This window comes from Aegilops tauschii, chromosome 4 (genome assembly GCF_002575655.3).
Source record: "Aegilops tauschii subsp. strangulata cultivar AL8/78 chromosome 4, Aet v6.0, whole genome shotgun sequence".
Lineage (NCBI taxonomy): Eukaryota > Viridiplantae > Streptophyta > Magnoliopsida > Poales > Poaceae > Aegilops > Aegilops tauschii.
Genome location: NC_053038.3, coordinates 350,536,407 through 350,553,166, shown reverse-complemented (window position 1 = coordinate 350,553,166; position 16,760 = coordinate 350,536,407). Strand labels below are relative to the sequence as shown.

General features: G+C 46.5%; 2 protein-coding genes across 3 annotated transcripts; one reads left to right on the top strand and one right to left on the bottom strand.

The window, feature by feature from the left end:
• Positions 1 to 4,949: 4,949 nt before the first annotated feature.
• On the top strand, positions 4,950 to 8,598 carry LOC109757931 (probable sugar phosphate/phosphate translocator At3g11320). Its single transcript, XM_020316776.4, has 4 exons — positions 4,950 to 5,661; positions 6,574 to 6,677; positions 6,908 to 7,136; positions 8,039 to 8,598. Exons 1-4 carry the CDS (start codon positions 5,176 to 5,178, stop codon positions 8,186 to 8,188), a joined length of 969 nt encoding a protein of 322 aa, XP_020172365.1. The 5' UTR covers positions 4,950 to 5,175; the 3' UTR covers positions 8,189 to 8,598.
• A 1,323-nt stretch (positions 8,599 to 9,921) lies between these two features.
• LOC109757945 (probable RNA-binding protein ARP1) lies at positions 9,922 to 12,347 on the bottom strand. Of its 2 annotated transcripts, none has more exons than XM_020316790.4 (6): positions 12,017 to 12,347; positions 11,731 to 11,938; positions 11,470 to 11,626; positions 10,887 to 10,926; positions 10,509 to 10,779; positions 9,922 to 10,270 (listed from the first exon to the last, which is right to left on the bottom strand). In XM_020316790.4, exons 1-6 carry the CDS (start codon positions 12,212 to 12,214, stop codon positions 10,245 to 10,247), a joined length of 900 nt encoding a protein of 299 aa, XP_020172379.1. In that variant the 5' UTR covers positions 12,215 to 12,347; the 3' UTR covers positions 9,922 to 10,244. The 2 variants fall into 2 exon arrangements, with proteins under 2 accessions (XP_020172379.1, XP_020172380.1); XM_020316791.4 differs by having other exon boundaries at positions 10,509 to 10,776.
• Between the last annotated feature and the right edge of the window lie 4,413 nt (positions 12,348 to 16,760).

Below are 16,760 nucleotides of genomic sequence, written 5' to 3'. Positions count from 1 at the left end.
AATCGTACGTATCCTGCTGCGATCCATCGTGCCAACTTTATGAGTAGAATCTACCACCAGTAGGCACAAACCGTCACTGTCAGTACGCGTCGTTGTTACTTACCAGTGTGATCAAGCATTAACTACGTACCGTGGTTAGGGGCAGGAACCATCTCGCTGACTTCCTCCAAATGGCGCGTGGAAAACCAACTCGTGTGCGCCCAGCTAGCACGGCCACCTCGCCGCCGGTTCGTGTAGGAGTTCCGTTCATACTTGAGTACCGCTACTTGGACCGTATCCGTTCCGTGACCGTGAGCGACTGGGTCCAGGAATTAGGCAGGCAATCACTCCGCTGCCGCCGCCGAAGACGTCGACGGCGATCGTTTCCACGATCCGTCGCAGCGCGCGTGCAGTCGGCAGTAGGTCACGAAAGCTTTATTACTCTAGTCTGCTACTTCCTCCGTCCTTTAATATAAGAGCATTTTCTTAACTAATCCATTTCGTAATATAAGAGCGTTTCGACATTAGAGTAGTAACTAAATAAAAAAGGTAAAGAGCCCCTCCATAAAAATATTACAATTACATCACCTCTGAAGAACTTAACTTCACTTCACACTTGCTCTTGTATTATGAGACTGAGGAGTAGTAACTAAATATAATTGTTGGTAATGGAGCTGGGCTGGATTGTAGAGCCGGTGTTCATGCGCTGCCGCCAAATTTAAGGTCGTCGTTGCCAGCTGCGGATTCGTTTCCCGCCGAACCTCTCACCGAACACGCTTTGCAAATCTTGTGTTTGTACCGGGTGGGCAGTGTCACTATGGCTTAGAGTACGACCAATATCGTTGGACTACTTGCTAAAGCTCTTTAATTAGAACAGATAGAAGATATAGATGATAACTAAACTTTTACATCTTCAAGCCTCAAGACACTTCTTCAATAGATGACGTAGATGAAAAGAAAAATATATCTCCGAAACACGGAGATGTAAATTACAACACTTCGTGATGTAAATACACATCTTCACCTACAGGAGATGTAAAACTGACGGCGACGCGCCAACTGCCCAACCGTCTTTAGTTTTGTTTCGCCCGCCCGCCCAACTACTGCTGTCCTCCGTCGCCTGCGATTTCTAGCCGAAAACTTTGTGGCCGCCGTCTATTCGTCCACCCTGACCCCGCTGCCCGCCGCAGCCGCCGATTTGGGTCCGTCCCGCCGCACTTTCGCCGCCGCGCCACTCGCCCACCACATCACGTCGCCGCCGCCCCGCTGCCAGATCCGACCGCTCCATCGCCCCCGTCATCGGTTCCGCCGCTCTCCGCCGTCGCCCGCCTTCAAATTGGCCGAGGCGGCCGCGCGCTAACCGCCCAACCGTCTTTATTTCGTTTCACCCTCCCGCCCAACTGCTGCTGTCCTCCGTTGCCAGCGATTTCTGGCCGAAAACTTTGTCGCCGCCACCCGTTCGTCCACCCTGACCCCGTCGCGACCCCGCCGCCCGCCGCCGATTTGGGTCTATCCCGCCGCACGTCCTCCGTCGTGCCACTCGCCCACCACATCACGCCGCCATCGCCCCGCTGCCAGATCCGCCGCTCCATCGCCCCCGCCATCGCTTCCGCCGTCGCCCGCCTTCAAATTGGCCGAATTGGCCGCTTCTCCCCCGCGGAATCGCCGCCGTGCTGCTCCATGATTTGAGCTCCCCCTGCCACGCCGCCATTGTCGGATTCGAGCCGCACACTTGCCGCCGCTTTTTCGCCGCCAAACTCGACCTTCTCATGCCGCACGGCCATCGCACCGCTGCCCCGCCGCAACCAATGCGCCGTTCAATTCATAGTCGCGTCGCCGGCCATTTGAGCTCCCACCGCCGCATTCGACCTCCCACCGCCGCATTCGACCTCCCGACTCTCGTCGCTCGGTCCGCCGGCGCTCCTCCCGGCTCTCGACGCTGGGCCGCCCGCGCTCATGCCGACTAGTTTTACATCTTCATTTGCATCATTTATTGGAATTGAACGTTTACATCTCCAATATACATCATTTGTTGGAGTTGCCTCTTTTTTGAAGATGTAAAAAGCATTTTTTGGAGATGTAAATTTTTACATCTCCAAATTTGCATCTTTTATTGGAGATGCTCTTAGGATATTGCAAGGTAGAGTTATTGGCTGACTCTCTCGATCCATATCATCATGGGCTCAGTTCTCTAAAGCCGGGTAAATGCCTTCTTTCTTAGATCTGTATCATTGAGAGCTGATTATTAAACATTCCTGCGATGCATTTTTCTAAGCCAACTTTACATGAGAAATTAGCATTGAACAAACCAACCTAGGAAGACAACAGCCAGACTCTTGGAATTCTATTTCTATATCGAAAAGAAAAACAATCTCTACTACTTACAAAATAACTGGTGTTCTTTTTTCTGTCAAGCAAAACTCTTCGTCAACCGGTTTCCCTCATGCCAACATGTCCCTTCATTGATTCGTTTCCATCCCGCTGTTTTTCCTTCACCACACCATATTTAACCGCACCTTCCACGTATGATAGTCAATCATCTTAATTTACTTACCTTTTGAACCTTTTGAACCATTTTTACCTTAATTTCTTACGAAACTGCTCATCAAATTATAAGGTAAATTAGTTACATAATTTGGTAAGCATTTATTTACAGAAACGCGTTTATTTACAAAATATTTATACCCCGTAGCAACGCACGTGCATTGTTCTAGTTTCCTAAAAAGTTACTTATATTTCTTGTAGTAAAGTCTCTGAAGAACTTATTTTATATGTTTTTTCTCATCTCTCTCCTCCACATCATGGTTTTTTCCTTTGCGATGAACACCCTAAAAGAACAAATTAGGTGACAAGCACATTGTGTCATTGCTATTACAAACATTATAACATCACAAAGATTTGACAAAAACATCATGAATAACAGGACACTACTAGAACAAGATTTACCAGTTTAGAGAAAATTATGGAAAATAAATCAAGTAAAACAAACAAATGCTACAATTATTACGTAAAGTAATGATTTTTTAAGTTATGATAAGTATGGACCACAAATGATTTTATTACTTTACCAAATTTCACACATGCACATTCCTATCGATATTCTACATCTATGGTTTTTAGTCACAATTTTTCTAGAAAAATCTTAGATAAAGAACTCTTTGCTAAGTGTTATATGTCATCACCATATGGTCTGATGCTATTTTTTGGTAGTGCAACCCGTATCACAAACATTTGATCATCACGCACACATGTACACAACTTGTAGCATTGGCGGTGATATGTTATCGCACTTCATTACATCATCTCCTACCTCTGTATGGGTTTGCGAATGGCATTTTTCTCAAACCCGTAGGTAACCACAATTATGATGGGAAAACTTTGTTTTTGCCACTCTAGCTTTTGACCACTTTGCTTTTGCCACTCTAGAATTTGACATTTCACTTTTGCCACTTTTAGTTTTTGACAATACATCACAATTGCCATTCCATGGCAAAAACAATAATTTTAGAGTGACACTTATGATACATTGTCAAAATGTGAAGTGGCAAAAGTGAAATGAAAAATTATTGCTTTTGCCACGAAATGGCATTTGTAATGTATTGTCAGAAGCTAAGAGTGGCAAAAGTGATATGTCTAATTCTAGAGTGGCATAAGCAAAATGGGCAAAAGTTAGAATGGCAAAAACAAAGTTTTCCCAATTATGATCCCTTATGATTTGTCTTCCAATATATTTTGTCGCGATCACAACTCATTTACATCTCATCGATCCATTATCAGCGAGTATTTTCGCATAGTGTAAATGTCATTCGTTGCACTTTTTAGCTCAGAAGAACTTTCAATAAAATTCTTTTAACATGTATCGTGAATTGAGAGAAGGGTTAATTGTGGATTGGTATTTAAAATTACATGATACAATACTAAATTACGACCCTTTACTTTCTTGGACGTGCTAGAGCAACCCATATCGGCATGGTTTGTAAATGACACGTTCCCAAACCCGCGGGTTGCGACAATTATGGCCGCTTATGCCTTATCTGCCAATCTATTTTGTCGCGGAGAGTTGATGTGCCTTAAACTCAACTCGGCAACGGATCACAGCTCATTTACATCCCATTGATCCAATGTCAGCAATTTTGGGCATAGCGTCAATATCATTTGTTTGCAAATGGCGTGTTCCCAAACCCGCAAGTTGCGACAATGGTGACCCCTTATGCCTTATTTTCCAAACTATGTCTTAACTCGGTGACGTGCCTTAAACTCAACTCGGTGACGGATCACAGCTCATTTATGTCTCATCGACCCAATGCCAGTAATTTTGGCATAGCGGCAATGCCATTTGTCGCGGTTAGTAGCTAAAAAGCATGTGCAGATATATTTTATCTGACCTGCCATGCATCGGAAATTTAAGAAATGATTAAACATGAATTGGTATTTTAAATGACCTTAATAGCACTCTAATTCTATGGCAAGTTATGATGACATGAAATTAGTATCATTCTTTTCCTCATTTAATACTGCAACATATCAGCAATATGCCTGGAGGATGCTTGGATCCAAAGGACTTATTTTAGTCTGACTAAAAATAGTATTTTTAAAAGGCTAAAGTTCCAAACACCCCTGACTAAAAAGAGGCTAAAACTAGTCTTGAGACTAAATTTTTTTAGTTAGGGATACCCCTACTAAAATGTGGATTAGTCCTCCCTCTCCTCATTTAACTCCTCTCCTTTAACACAGGCGAGTTCTGGATTGGAGGGTTTGGAAGATAATAAATGCTCATTAACTTGATTTTAGTTTCTTTAGTATTTGGATTCAAGCATGGGTGAGACCAGCAAGTTTTAGTCCCACTACTTAATAGTCATGAGACTAAAACGTATCAAGCACCCTCCTAGTAATTAACATTGCACAAGACTACACGAATAAATATGAATATGAGTAATTATAAATATACTGAACGAAACAAATTTAGATCCAGGGAAAGGAGAAAACCAGTCGCCCGCCCCCGTCCGTTCTCGCTGCATCCATCCACCGACAGAGAGAGCCGTCTCCTCCCAATTCCCATAAACACAAGCTCACACGCCTCCGCTCCGAGCCCAAACCCACCACCAATTCAACCGCGACCCAACCCACCCCGTCATTCTCACCACCGGCGCCTCCCCCCTCCTCAGATCCGCGCGCGCCCGCGCGCGACCAGCCGCGATGACGGCCAAGGGCGGCGCGTCGCCGGCGCCGGGCGGCGCGGGGGCTGCGGCCAACGGGCGCTTCTTCACCGTGGGGCTCGTCACCGCCTGGTACTCCTCCAACATCGGCGTGCTCCTGCTCAACAAGTACCTCCTCAGCAACTACGGCTTCAAGTACCCAATCTTCCTCACCATGTGCCACATGTCCGCCTGCGCGCTCTTCTCCTACGCCGCCATCGCCTGGCTCCGGATCGTGCCCATGCAGCTCGTGCGCTCCCGCGTCCAGCTCGCCAAGATCTCCGCGCTCAGCCTCGTCTTCTGCGGCTCCGTCGTCTCCGGCAACGTCTCGCTCCGCTACCTGCCCGTCTCCTTCAACCAGGCCGTCGGTGCCACCACCCCTTTCTTCACCGCCGTGTTCGCCTACATCATGACCGTCAAGCGGGAGTCGTGGATCACGTACCTCACTCTCGTCCCCGTCGTCACCGGCGTCGTCATCGCCAGCGGCGTAAGTTATTACCTGCTCCCTCTCCGTCGCCCGTTTTCGGTAGATCTGTTGGTGTCGGGGTTGGATCTGAGGGGAATTCAGGTTTCGCTAGCTCGGGATTCGGGAGCAGCGAGACTGAGATCTAGCTGATGGGGAGAGGAGGATCTGTCACAATAGTGTCTAATTACTTGGACTAAAATGGTAGGCCACTCTCTCGAGTTGATTGAGCGTGCTGTCTGATACGTCCACAACTTTCTCCACAAGGGAGAACTTTAGGGATGATGAGTTGGGCAGGGCAATACTGCAATAGGTTGCCTCATGTCCAGGCATCTCTTTTGACAGCCATTTAGTTGTCTGGAGAGTAATCCCGTTGGCTGATTGTTTGCATGATCATATCGTCATTGGGGGGATTGGTTCGGGTTCCTGAGGAAATATAATCGTTCTGCCATAAAACTCCACAGTGAAAATTCTAGTTTCCAAGTTGACCTTCCGTCATATACAGGAAAAACCCACATTTGTTTGTATCTCAACTTTATTGGTTTATTTTAGTATGCATATTATAAGCTTGGGGATCGAAAAACCTTTGGTTTTGAATCTCAGGAAATTACTTGTGGCAACTGATGATATATAGCTTGAATACTCCTGACAAGGAAGATTTTATATTTGTCCGTTAGACGTTGTGATGTTAATTGTGGCATTATTAAGCTGAACCCCTTGCGACGGATTCTGTGGTATGGAGCTGTTGTAATTTCCAGTGTAACACACTAGGTCAGCAAATTGTGGGCTGATGGTAGCAGCACTGCATTTAGTAGATTATGACTTGCATTTATCTTCTGTAGTTAGCAAATTGTTGCTGTTCTTGCAGTCTATGAGAGAGCTGGATTTGCATGTTCTTTCATCAACTAACTATTAAGGCGCAAACCTAATTTACAGGGCGAGCCTAGCTTTCATCTGTTTGGATTCATCATGTGCATTGGAGCCACTGCCGCAAGGGCGTTGAAGACCGTGTTGCAAGGAATTCTTCTGTCGTCTGAGGGGTAATCAGTTTTTCTCTGCATTTGTGTGGATGACACATTATGAATGGATGCTCTATACTATTCATGAGAAAATATAGACAAAAAATAGGAAGCTTCTAGGATTTGCCTTTTTAGGTATATATACCGGGTGTTGTGTGTATACTTCTAGGCTTTGTGTATTTAGGTATATCTTAACCATTCCTTCTAAAAAAAGGTATATCTTGACTCTTGACTATTCTGCCGTCTTGCAGGGAGAAGCTTAATTCTATGAACCTGCTCTTGTACATGGCTCCGATTGCTGTCATTCTCTTGCTTCCTGCTACCCTCTTTATGGAGGATAATGTTGTTGGCGTTACAATAGAACTGGCCAAAAAGGATTTCACCATTGTTTGGTTGCTGTTGTTCAACTCTTGCTTGTCATATTTTGTCAATTTGACCAATTTCTTGGTGACCAAACACACTAGCGCATTGACTCTGCAGGTACGTCATTCTTTCTCGCTGTTAATTAAATTCATTCTCGTTCATAAGTTACTGGCGCATAGCTTAGCAGGCTGTGCAAAAAAGTTGTTTTACATGTGGCCTTTCATGCCAAAATCTCTTCCATTAACCTACCACATTGTAGATTTGATTTTAAAATGTAGTAAAATGATTTGTAATCATCATTTCATGGCCCTGTATATAGTTCACATCCACAGCAGAGTATGGCTTTTAATTAATGTATTGTACATTTTGAGGTAACACAGAGAATAGGATCAAAATATTTGTTCCAAATATGCATGTAGATGGCTACTTATTTTTCAGCTGTGTCAACCGCAGTCAGTTGCTGTGGAATTCTTATCGTAATTCATTTGTTGTTCTTCATAATTCCTGTGGAACACACAGCTTCAGGTTTTGTTGAATCATTTTGTTATGTGGGCTTGTTGGCACAATTGTTTTTTTAATGGTTATAACGATACTGTATGAATCTGCCTGTGTTAATAGTATTGGCTTGTATGATACACCTGAAGCATTTTATGGATCTGTCTTCAAACTATCGGGTGTTATGGATGGGCCACTGACCCAAATACCAAAACTCTAGAAATATCTGTGGTCCAGATTGTTTTGGGATTTACCTTATCATTCTAGTCAGCTCCTATTATTGTAGCTGTGGAATTCGTATTGGCTCTATGATTATGAAGATGTTTAGTGAAAATACTTATTGTCAGCATCTGTAACTAAATATCTCAGAACTGTTCTGTTTTGACCATAATGCGTAGCACTTGGTGAACTATATGTTGAGTTTTTGCTCACGAGGTTGTCTTAGTTCGTTCAACCAGTAGATAAGTCCTTGGTTTCAGCAAATGAGCGGCTCGACAATTTAACATATTGACGTCTCTTTCCAGGTCCTTGGAAATGCGAAAGGTGCTGTGGCAGTTGTTGTCTCAATTCTGATATTCAAGAATCCTGTGTCTGTAACCGGAATGCTTGGTTACACCCTCACGGTTATAGGCGTCATTCTTTACAGTGAATCCAAAAAGCGTAGCAAACCCTAAGTTCCCCAGGAAACCGTACATATGGCCGTCCTTTCTCAGTCCGGTCGGTGCCCAGAGCTAATATATGACTGGGAACTACATCCGGGGCGATTGCAACAGATTCTGTGCTGTATGTAGCCGGATGACAAGGACAGAGAAGTCCAATAATACCTGTAGTTTTCCCTTGGATCGCAGAGGCACTTTGTTTTGCTAATGGAAATGATCAATAGAATACAATTTTTTGTGTTTAGAGAATTGTGAGCTGTGGCTCACACTGCCAGCATTGGTTGATACGCTTAGTTTTCGGAAATTGTTTTCCGTTATTCATCAGTTATTGTAAGTTCATGACTCCTGTTCTCTTCTTTTGAAGATTGCATGTACCAAACTTTGCCAAAGAACCTCCTAATATATTATGACACTGAATTTGTTGACACTGTTCTTTTTTCCAAATTAGTCACGGTTAACTGTTGGTGATTGTTTTGTTCTTATAGAGTATTTTTCTCTGAGGGAGCTCATCAAATGATTTTTGGCGCAAATCTGGCGCCGACTAATTAATGTTCTTGCCTGTTGAAGCTTTGTAAGGGCAAATCCTTAAGCCTGATGCTGTGTTGCCTGGTGAACTATGTGCCGTCTCTTGGATCGGGAACGATTCCATCAAGCGTGTTTTGAGACTTCTATTCTGGTGAATTATGTCGTATGTATGAACTTTGCCATGTATATGACTCAGGTATTCATCTCTTGATTTGTCTGTAGACAAATTTCAAGCTAAAACTTTCTCCACAGCACACTTTCATGGAGGGTTGTGCGCTAAAACTTTCTCCGCAGCACACTTTCATGGAGGGTTGTGCGAGAATAGTGCATGACAAATTGCACAACTGCAGTGAAGCAGAGCTCCGGCCGATATCACGTTTTTTCTCTTACACATTGCGTGCGTAAATACAGTTGACTAGCCAATTCCGAAATCCCATTGCGTGCCTAAATACAGGGGAATAGCATGTTCATGCATGTTGAACATATGCCAAATCCCCCCCAACTATGCGGCTAGATACACTAATATATGCTCAATTAATCTCATTTGACAATAGTAGAGTTGAGCCGATTGAACGCTGCTACACACACGACACAGCCTGAACTATTTCTGAAGCGATGCAGCACATCAAGCCGTTCATGTGTTGAGCAAAAGTGGATAGCACCATTGAAACCTCCATCGTGTGGAGTTCAGCCAGCAACTGTCGTTCTCATATTTTTTCTTTTTTAAAACTGGGCAAAAGACTTGCCACTTTCATTGGTTAAGAAGAAGGGTTAGAGGTTTTTGGCAAATAGCCGAATTACAACACATTGCTCTCGCGGCGCTACATTATTCAAATACTTTGCCCCTGCAAGACACCATAGTTTGGATATATCTTTGATTCTAGCAACAAAAACCCCTACCGGCACCGCGGTATTACGGAACATGCGTGCATTTCTCTCGCTCCAAATTTCTCACGAGATAAATCATGAGAGCCGGTTTCGGAGCCGATTTCTTTGTGATAGAAATCTGGTATCCTGCGCCGATTTCTTTGTGATAGAAATCTGGTACCCTGCGTTCTTTTTACGCGTGAGAGCCGGTAATGACGCTCACTTTAACATGGTCTTGCATTACCGACAATCTGTGATTGTCTCTCAAAGTTCTGTTTTCGAAGTAGAGACGCAATGTGATACTAAGTTTACCAACTCAGCGAGCTCAGGCACACACCATTGCGAGCTCAAGAGAATGACCGAAGATTACGACGATTTTATTCAGGTTCGCTGCCCCTTGCAGCGATGGGACTACAGACGACTTGGTAAAAGGGTTTACCACTGAAAATACGTTGGTAAACGAGAGAGAGAGAGAGACGGAATAATCTTTGTTACAGACTTTGCTGGGCCGTGCGCCCACCCCATGGGCGCACGGAGTTAGAGGGAATTGAACGAATTGAACGTGGACGAGCGCTTCTTCTTCTTGTTGTGCAGCAGCTTGTTATAATCAGACAGACAGATCTCGGGCGAGCACCTTTTGGTTGGCCTCCTTTTAACTCCTCGCACCGTCACCGTGCCTTCAGCTGCACCCAGCCACCTGCTCCACTGCGCACACGTACGTACAGTGCAAAAAAAGATCAGATCTCGCCAGCTTTCGCGGCAAATATTAAGATGGCGCCTATACAATTTCATACAATCACAAAGCTGTGTTGCACGTTGGTGGTTGCTAGCTGGGACGTGATGTTTCAGCAGTACTGCTACTGGTTTTCGTTCGTTTCACTCTTCCTAAATTAATCCTACTACAGTACTAGCAATCTAGCTTTGAGATGACCAAGTTGGTTACCTTTGGGGGGCACCATGACTGTGGGCTTTGAGATGATGGCGGGCACGGTGGGCACGGCGGCGGAGACCGGCGGGAAGAAGTGCGCGGCCGGGACGCCCAGCCCCTGCGAGCCGTGGTAGTGGTAGTGGTAGTAGGGGTACACGGGCATCATGCCGTTGGGCGCGAGCATGCCTCCATGCGCCGCCGCCGCCGGGTACGAGAAGTGCCCCTGCGGCTGCATGTAGGACCCGCCCGCGCCAGGCGCCGTCGCCGCCGCCTGGCCCAGCTTCTGCTGTCACGTCACGGAAGCAGCAAAGTGACAATCGTTAATTCTCGATCTACCATGAGTGACACTGCAGCAGCATAAGGTAGTAGTAACATTTTTGGTAGGTAACTTACCGCGTTGTAGCTCAGGTCAGTGACGTAGTTTGGGGAGTAGCTGAATGAACCCACAAAGCAGACAAATCAGTGGTCAGTTTAATATATTTTTTGAGATGCAGTCAGTTTAATATTGATTGATGCTGTAAAAACAGGACAAGGAAAGTCAGATCGGGTAATTAGTTTTCTTTTCTTTTCGTTTATGTAATCTTTTTCCCCCTGCTGCCGTGCAGGCCGGCACGTGGGCACGTGAGGGCACGACGAGGCAGCTGGCCGAGGGGCGCGGTCCGGTCCAGGTCCAGCCTGTGCCCGTGCCTCCCTTGTCGCGTCGCGTGCTGCGAGCCACTGCCGCGCATGTGCCCACGCCATCAGGTCCCCGCGCCCCCTGACGGCCGGGGACCACGCCGCCTCGCCGGCCGCCTGCATGCCAGCGCGACACGCGCCGGTCACGCTCAGCCGCCGCCGCCGGACACGAATCCTCGTACTACGCAACAGAGAACTCTCGCGAGGCGCCGGCAGTCCAAAAGCATTGCCGTCGCGAGGAGGAAGAAGAATATACTACGTGAGGCAGGAGGTGCAGCTAGGATGCGACGTGCGTACGTACCCGTAGTTGGCGGCGGCGGGGTAGAACGGGAGAACGCCGTGGTACTGCTGGTGAGCGCCGTGGCCGTAGTGCGCGGCCTGCGGCGGCGGCGGCGGCGTCGTGGAAGGGTGGTAGTACCACGGCACCGGCGACACGCCCCTGGACCCCACCGCGATGGCTGCCAGTTGATAAATTCCAGAGCCATGTGATCGCCCGTCAGTACGCACGTTGGCGGCAGTAACAACTGGCTTAGCGCGCGCGGATTTGGATTTGCGAGCGTACCTGGCGCGGGCTGGTGGTGAGGGGACGGGAGCGCGGGCATGTGGTGCGGCGCCGGGGTGGTCGGCGGCGAGGGGCGGAGGAGGTGCGGCGGCTGGGGCCGCGGCTTGGCGCCGAGGGAAGCGAGGTTGCAGTTGGCGCGGCGGCCGTTGATGACCGGCGTGCCGTCCTCGCACGCCTTCTTGGCCGCGTCTGCCTCCTTGAACGTCACCTGTTGCATGCAAACGCGTCAGAAGCTAGCATACCACGGCCATGCATGGCAGTGGAGGGAGATGGAGGGGGGACTGACGAAGCCGTAGCCCTTGGAGCGGCCGGTGAGCTTGTCGGAGATGATGACGGCCTCGAGGATGTCGCCGAAGCGCTCGAAGTGCTCGCGGAGGGTGTCCTTGTGCGTCTCCCACGCCAGCCCGCCCACGAACACCTTGGTCAGCGTCGTGTCCCCGAACGCCGCCGCCGGCTGCGCCTGGGCCTGCCCCAACATCGTCATGGCCGGCCGCGCGCGCGCTCTGCCACCCAACTAATTAAGCCTACGTGCCGACCTCGACGACGCAACGAGAGCAGGGCGCGCGGATGGAGCTGAATGGCGATGCACGACGGGGTGGCGACTGGTGAGGAGGCCACCGGGGGGTTTTATATAGACGGGAGTTTATAATTCCGAGGGTGGGGGGGGGGGGGGGGGGGTAGTTGGTTGGGTGGATAACGGAAACAGGAGCGCTACTACTCGTCTGTCGGACTGGTCCAGTGCTCCTCTAGCCTGGCGCCTCTGCGCTGCGCCATGGGGAGAGAGAGAGATGCCACTCACGTCGCCTCTTCTGCCGGTGTCCTGTCCAGTGTAACGAACAAAAATGGCCTGGCTGGCTGTGTAGATCCGGTGTTTGTATTGAGGGCGATGAAGGTTGTAGACACTGACAGGTAAGGGCCGATGGGACGCAGGATATTTTCCGTTTATGTGGGAATGAACTGGCCATCATTATTATTAATTAAAAATGGAAAACAACTGATCTAGGTAAAAAATGCCCAGTCTCATTTTTGGTATTCTCTGAGGATTCATTGACAGCAGATCCGTACTGTATGTACACTAGTTCGCAGTAGTAAAACGGATGGACGCCCGGGCCGGCCAGACTGGGAGGAGAAGGTGGAGACAGCTGGCCTTGCAGTTTGCCTTTTCCACACAACGTGCTCGCGCCTTTTTCTTGGCCAACTAGCTAGCTCGCTCTACATGGAGCGATCCTCTTGCACTGTCTTGCTGTAATCTTGTGCCCAGAGGAGATTAATTAACATTCAGGATCGGTAGCATTTTTACAGTAGTGTTTCCCAAAGGTGGCTTTTCAGGTAACTTTCTTGGTATTTGACTAGTAGTCTAGTAGTACTTGAACAAAGCGCCAGGGATCGAATACAGTTTCATGCAAGTATACAATTCAGCAAAAGGCGATGCGCATACACCTGAAAGACATTCTGTAGCACGTGATTCAACATGTTAGTGCGTATATTAGCTGACACGAAACTATGAGACTGTCCCAGGCGTATATATATAACGGACAAAGTAGCAGTACTGGACAGTGAGTTTACTGGATGTATCACCACCTTTTGATTTATTTAATCCATGAGCATGTATCGAACATATAAACGAAATATTTACGTGGACACTAAGTACGGCTAGCATATGAACAGTTAAATGGGGGTGAACAAATCATACCTTTTGCTGGTTTAGGCTAGGATAAAACCGCGGCGGTTGCGGCTTCCTCCGCAGCCTTCTTCTTAGAAGCGGCGGTGTCATTCATGGGGTCGGTCTCGAAGAAGTAGTCGAAGTTGAGGACAAAGACGAAGAGGGCAGACGTGTCAAGACACTCATAACAAATCTTATCGCCCTTTTCCCGGTGTAGGATCGCAAATGGCGGGGTTTCGGAGGACCGCGGCCGTGCACGCAGTCGACTGGATGGAGCACCGGAACAGTGGAGTGACGGCTAGGATTGTGTGGCAAGCAGGAACTGAATGTGTCAGCTAGGGTTGCCAACACCTCCAGTATATAGTCGTTGGATTGACAGTTTTAGCCTGAGCTTAGGCACATGAACAAGTCGGCTATTAGTCCATGGTCTAAGACAGTGGCACATTCATTAACGACTCCTAATTGATCTCAAATTAATTAATTAATCCTAGCTGACAAAATAAAGCGCAAGTATGACATAGGTGTGAGCTCGGCTCGGCTCGTTCATGAAACACGACGTGTGCGTGGGCGAGTCAAGGCATGACGGACAGCAGAGGAGAAGCGTGCATGTACCACTCCTCCTATCAAGCTCCAATAACATGCAAAAGAGAATCCGTTATAAACAGGTCTCAACTCTCCTCCATTAACAGTATGGTACTAAACTTCCCAGCATGTCATGACATCCCACATGGGGCTTAGGGAGGAATTATGGTTTATATGGCCCAAGGCTCATCTATAATTCAGCAATCCCCCACCAGACCTTGAAGACATTATCTTTAACTATTAATAAAAGACAGACGTTTTCATAGTTCTCCATACGTCCCCCTTTTATACCCGTTGATTTTGCGTATTATGAACATTGGCGGATTAGATTTAAAATAAACGAGAAGAGCACAATCTTTCCTAAACAAACTGTATCTGTTGTTGTTGTCCCGTTGTCTTCCTTCTGTTAAATTGGCCTCTGGCCTGACCCGACTAGGCCTTCATTCTCTATTAAAATTGGGCTCCACATATCACGTATATGCCCAATTAATCCCACAGAATAGGTAGGTACCGCTACGATGCCGGGCTCTACCTGATTTTCTCCATACTTGCCTTGCTGATTCTTTTTTGCCTTTTCCCTTACCGATCTCTTTCCTTGCTCGCATTTATCCTGGATTTATTTCAGGATTTTCGGCGATACACGTTTAGTGGGAGGAGACATTCCCGTCAACTACGAGGCGTCTACAGTGATTTCGTAAAATCTCAAGATGATATGCCGGCTCAGTTTCTCAGTGGTGCTCATAAAGGTAGGGTGTGTGTGTGCGCGCGTTCATAAGGATGGGTGTATGTGCGTATATATGAGCGCTTGCGTGCGTACTGTGTTAAAAAAGTGCTTAGAGCAACTCCAACGTGCCGACCCAACCGGAAGGCGATTTCGTCCGCTTTTTGTCCGTTAGGGTCGGCCCGGCGGACACCCATGTACACTTTCGCATTTGGGTCGGTGCTTGCGCCGAACGCTGGCCCGACCCATTCTCGAGGTCGCGCAAAAAAACATTACCGCAAACATTTTGAAAAATAAAAACATTAATTAAACATTAATGCCGGCCATAAAGGCCGGCGGGAGTCCACGAGTCCACTTTTACATTAACTAAAACATTAAATAAAACTTAAAACTGCGAGGAGACGCGCTGCCTAGGCATCCTCGTCGTCGTCGTCGGGGCCGGTGAGGTCGATGAGCGTCGGCGCCAGCCCAGCCCAAGGGAATCATGTGCAACATTCTCGAACTAAGCATATTTATGTTCGTCATCATTTCATTCGTGATCATGTTGCTAAAGGAGATATCAACCTTAAGCATGTTCGTACCGACAAGCAATTGGCCGATATCTTCACTAAACCACTTGATGAAAATATATTTTGCCGTTTGAGAGGTGAATTGAATATTATTGATGCTTCAAATTTGGAGTAGAGACTCCTAAGACAGTGCAAGGCATGAGCCTATGTGACTAATCCTTGGTACTTCTCTTACAATGATGATCATTTATCTTGGATATATTTGCATCCTTCCATGTTATCTAACCCTTGTAGGTACTTGGTTGAGCCTCAATCTATGAGATTGCAAACCACTCACATCTTGAGCAATTTCTACATCACCAAGTATCTATGTTTTGGTTGTTGGAATCAAGGAAGCATGAACACACTCAACATATCCTTTGACTACCTCAATATGTCAATTTCATGATTGTCATTTTGGATACACAAGTGCTATTCCTTGCAAGACTAACCCATGTAGAAAGATGAACTTCAACTCCAAAGGATGCTTCCAACTCTTGATGGACTACATCAACCTTGAGCATCCAACATAAGTTCAACTACATGATCAAAATCAACACCACAACCCAAGGTGTGTCATTCCATCTTAGAGAAGTTTTAGTAAAAGTCATGGGTTAAAGCACATCAACAAGATGTAAATACATCAAGACGCTTAAATGAAAAATGGCAACCCCATTTTGAGCTTAAACGATGAGTATGACCTATGATCAAGTGATCTCACTTGACTCTCAAGTCAATATACTCTAACAGAGGTGACTTTGTCGCCGACCACCTCTAGATGAAGTTCTCTAATGTTCTTTTGTATATTGTATTTCCATTGCATGTTTTGTTGCTCTTGTGTTTCCCTTCAACTTCATCTAGATCTCTTTTGGTTTCTGTTTTATTTCGCTTTATATCTAAGTTTAATTCATTGCAAATCCTTATGAAAATTAATTCCTTGTGAAATTTCATTTGCAAAGTGAGATGAGTTGACAAAACTTTTCTTCAGCGTTGGACTCGGTTCCATCGATTTAAGCCTATCGGGCAGCCGGAAATACAAGTTTCACCTATATGCAGTTCATCAATTCTACCAAAACGGACTCACACAGTCTCACTGATGAGCACATTTAGTTGCTCTGCTATCTCGAAGTCACCGGTGGAACAGATCGGCGCCACCGATTTCACTGCGGAGAAATTTTTTTGCCATCATTTGTTGCCTATTCTCTTCAACTCCACTCAATGATTCTTTTCCTCTATCTGCATCTTGAACTACATTATTCTTGCTTGTGTCTCTCAAGGATCATACTCACTTGACTCATATCCATGAACACTACCCTTCTTGGAAATTGATGTCAAAGGGGGAGAGAGAGCACATCAAAGCTTAGTCTTACAAAACTCTTCTAAGAAAGGAAGAGAAGTGCAATACCATAAGAGGAGAGAAGTCACATGTCTTTAAGAGGGGAAATACATGTTAGTATTTGTTTTGAGATATTTTTGGATCTTATTCATTTCTGCTCTGATTTCTATATTTCTGCTC

Bases quoted from the DNA above. Each gene is read 5' to 3' on its own strand.
- LOC109757945 (XM_020316790.4), bottom strand. From the start codon at position 12,214: ATGACGATGTTGGGGCAGGCCCAGGCGCAGCCGGCGGCGGCGTTCGGG. The intron at 10,927-11,469 runs GTACGTACGCAC...GGGTTCATTCAG, and splicing joins CCCGCCGCCGCCAACTACGG to CTACTCCCCAAACTACGTCA. The intron at 10,271-10,508 runs GTAACCAACTTG...ACGTGTGCGCAG, and splicing joins AGTCATGGTGCCCCCCAAAG to TGGAGCAGGTGGCTGGGTGC.
- LOC109757931 (XM_020316776.4), top strand. From the start codon at position 5,176: ATGACGGCCAAGGGCGGCGCGTCGCCGGCGCCGGGCGGCGCGGGGGCT. The intron at 5,662-6,573 runs GTAAGTTATTAC...CCTAATTTACAG, and splicing joins GCGTCGTCATCGCCAGCGGC to GGCGAGCCTAGCTTTCATCT. The intron at 7,137-8,038 runs GTACGTCATTCT...GTCTCTTTCCAG, and splicing joins CTAGCGCATTGACTCTGCAG to GTCCTTGGAAATGCGAAAGG.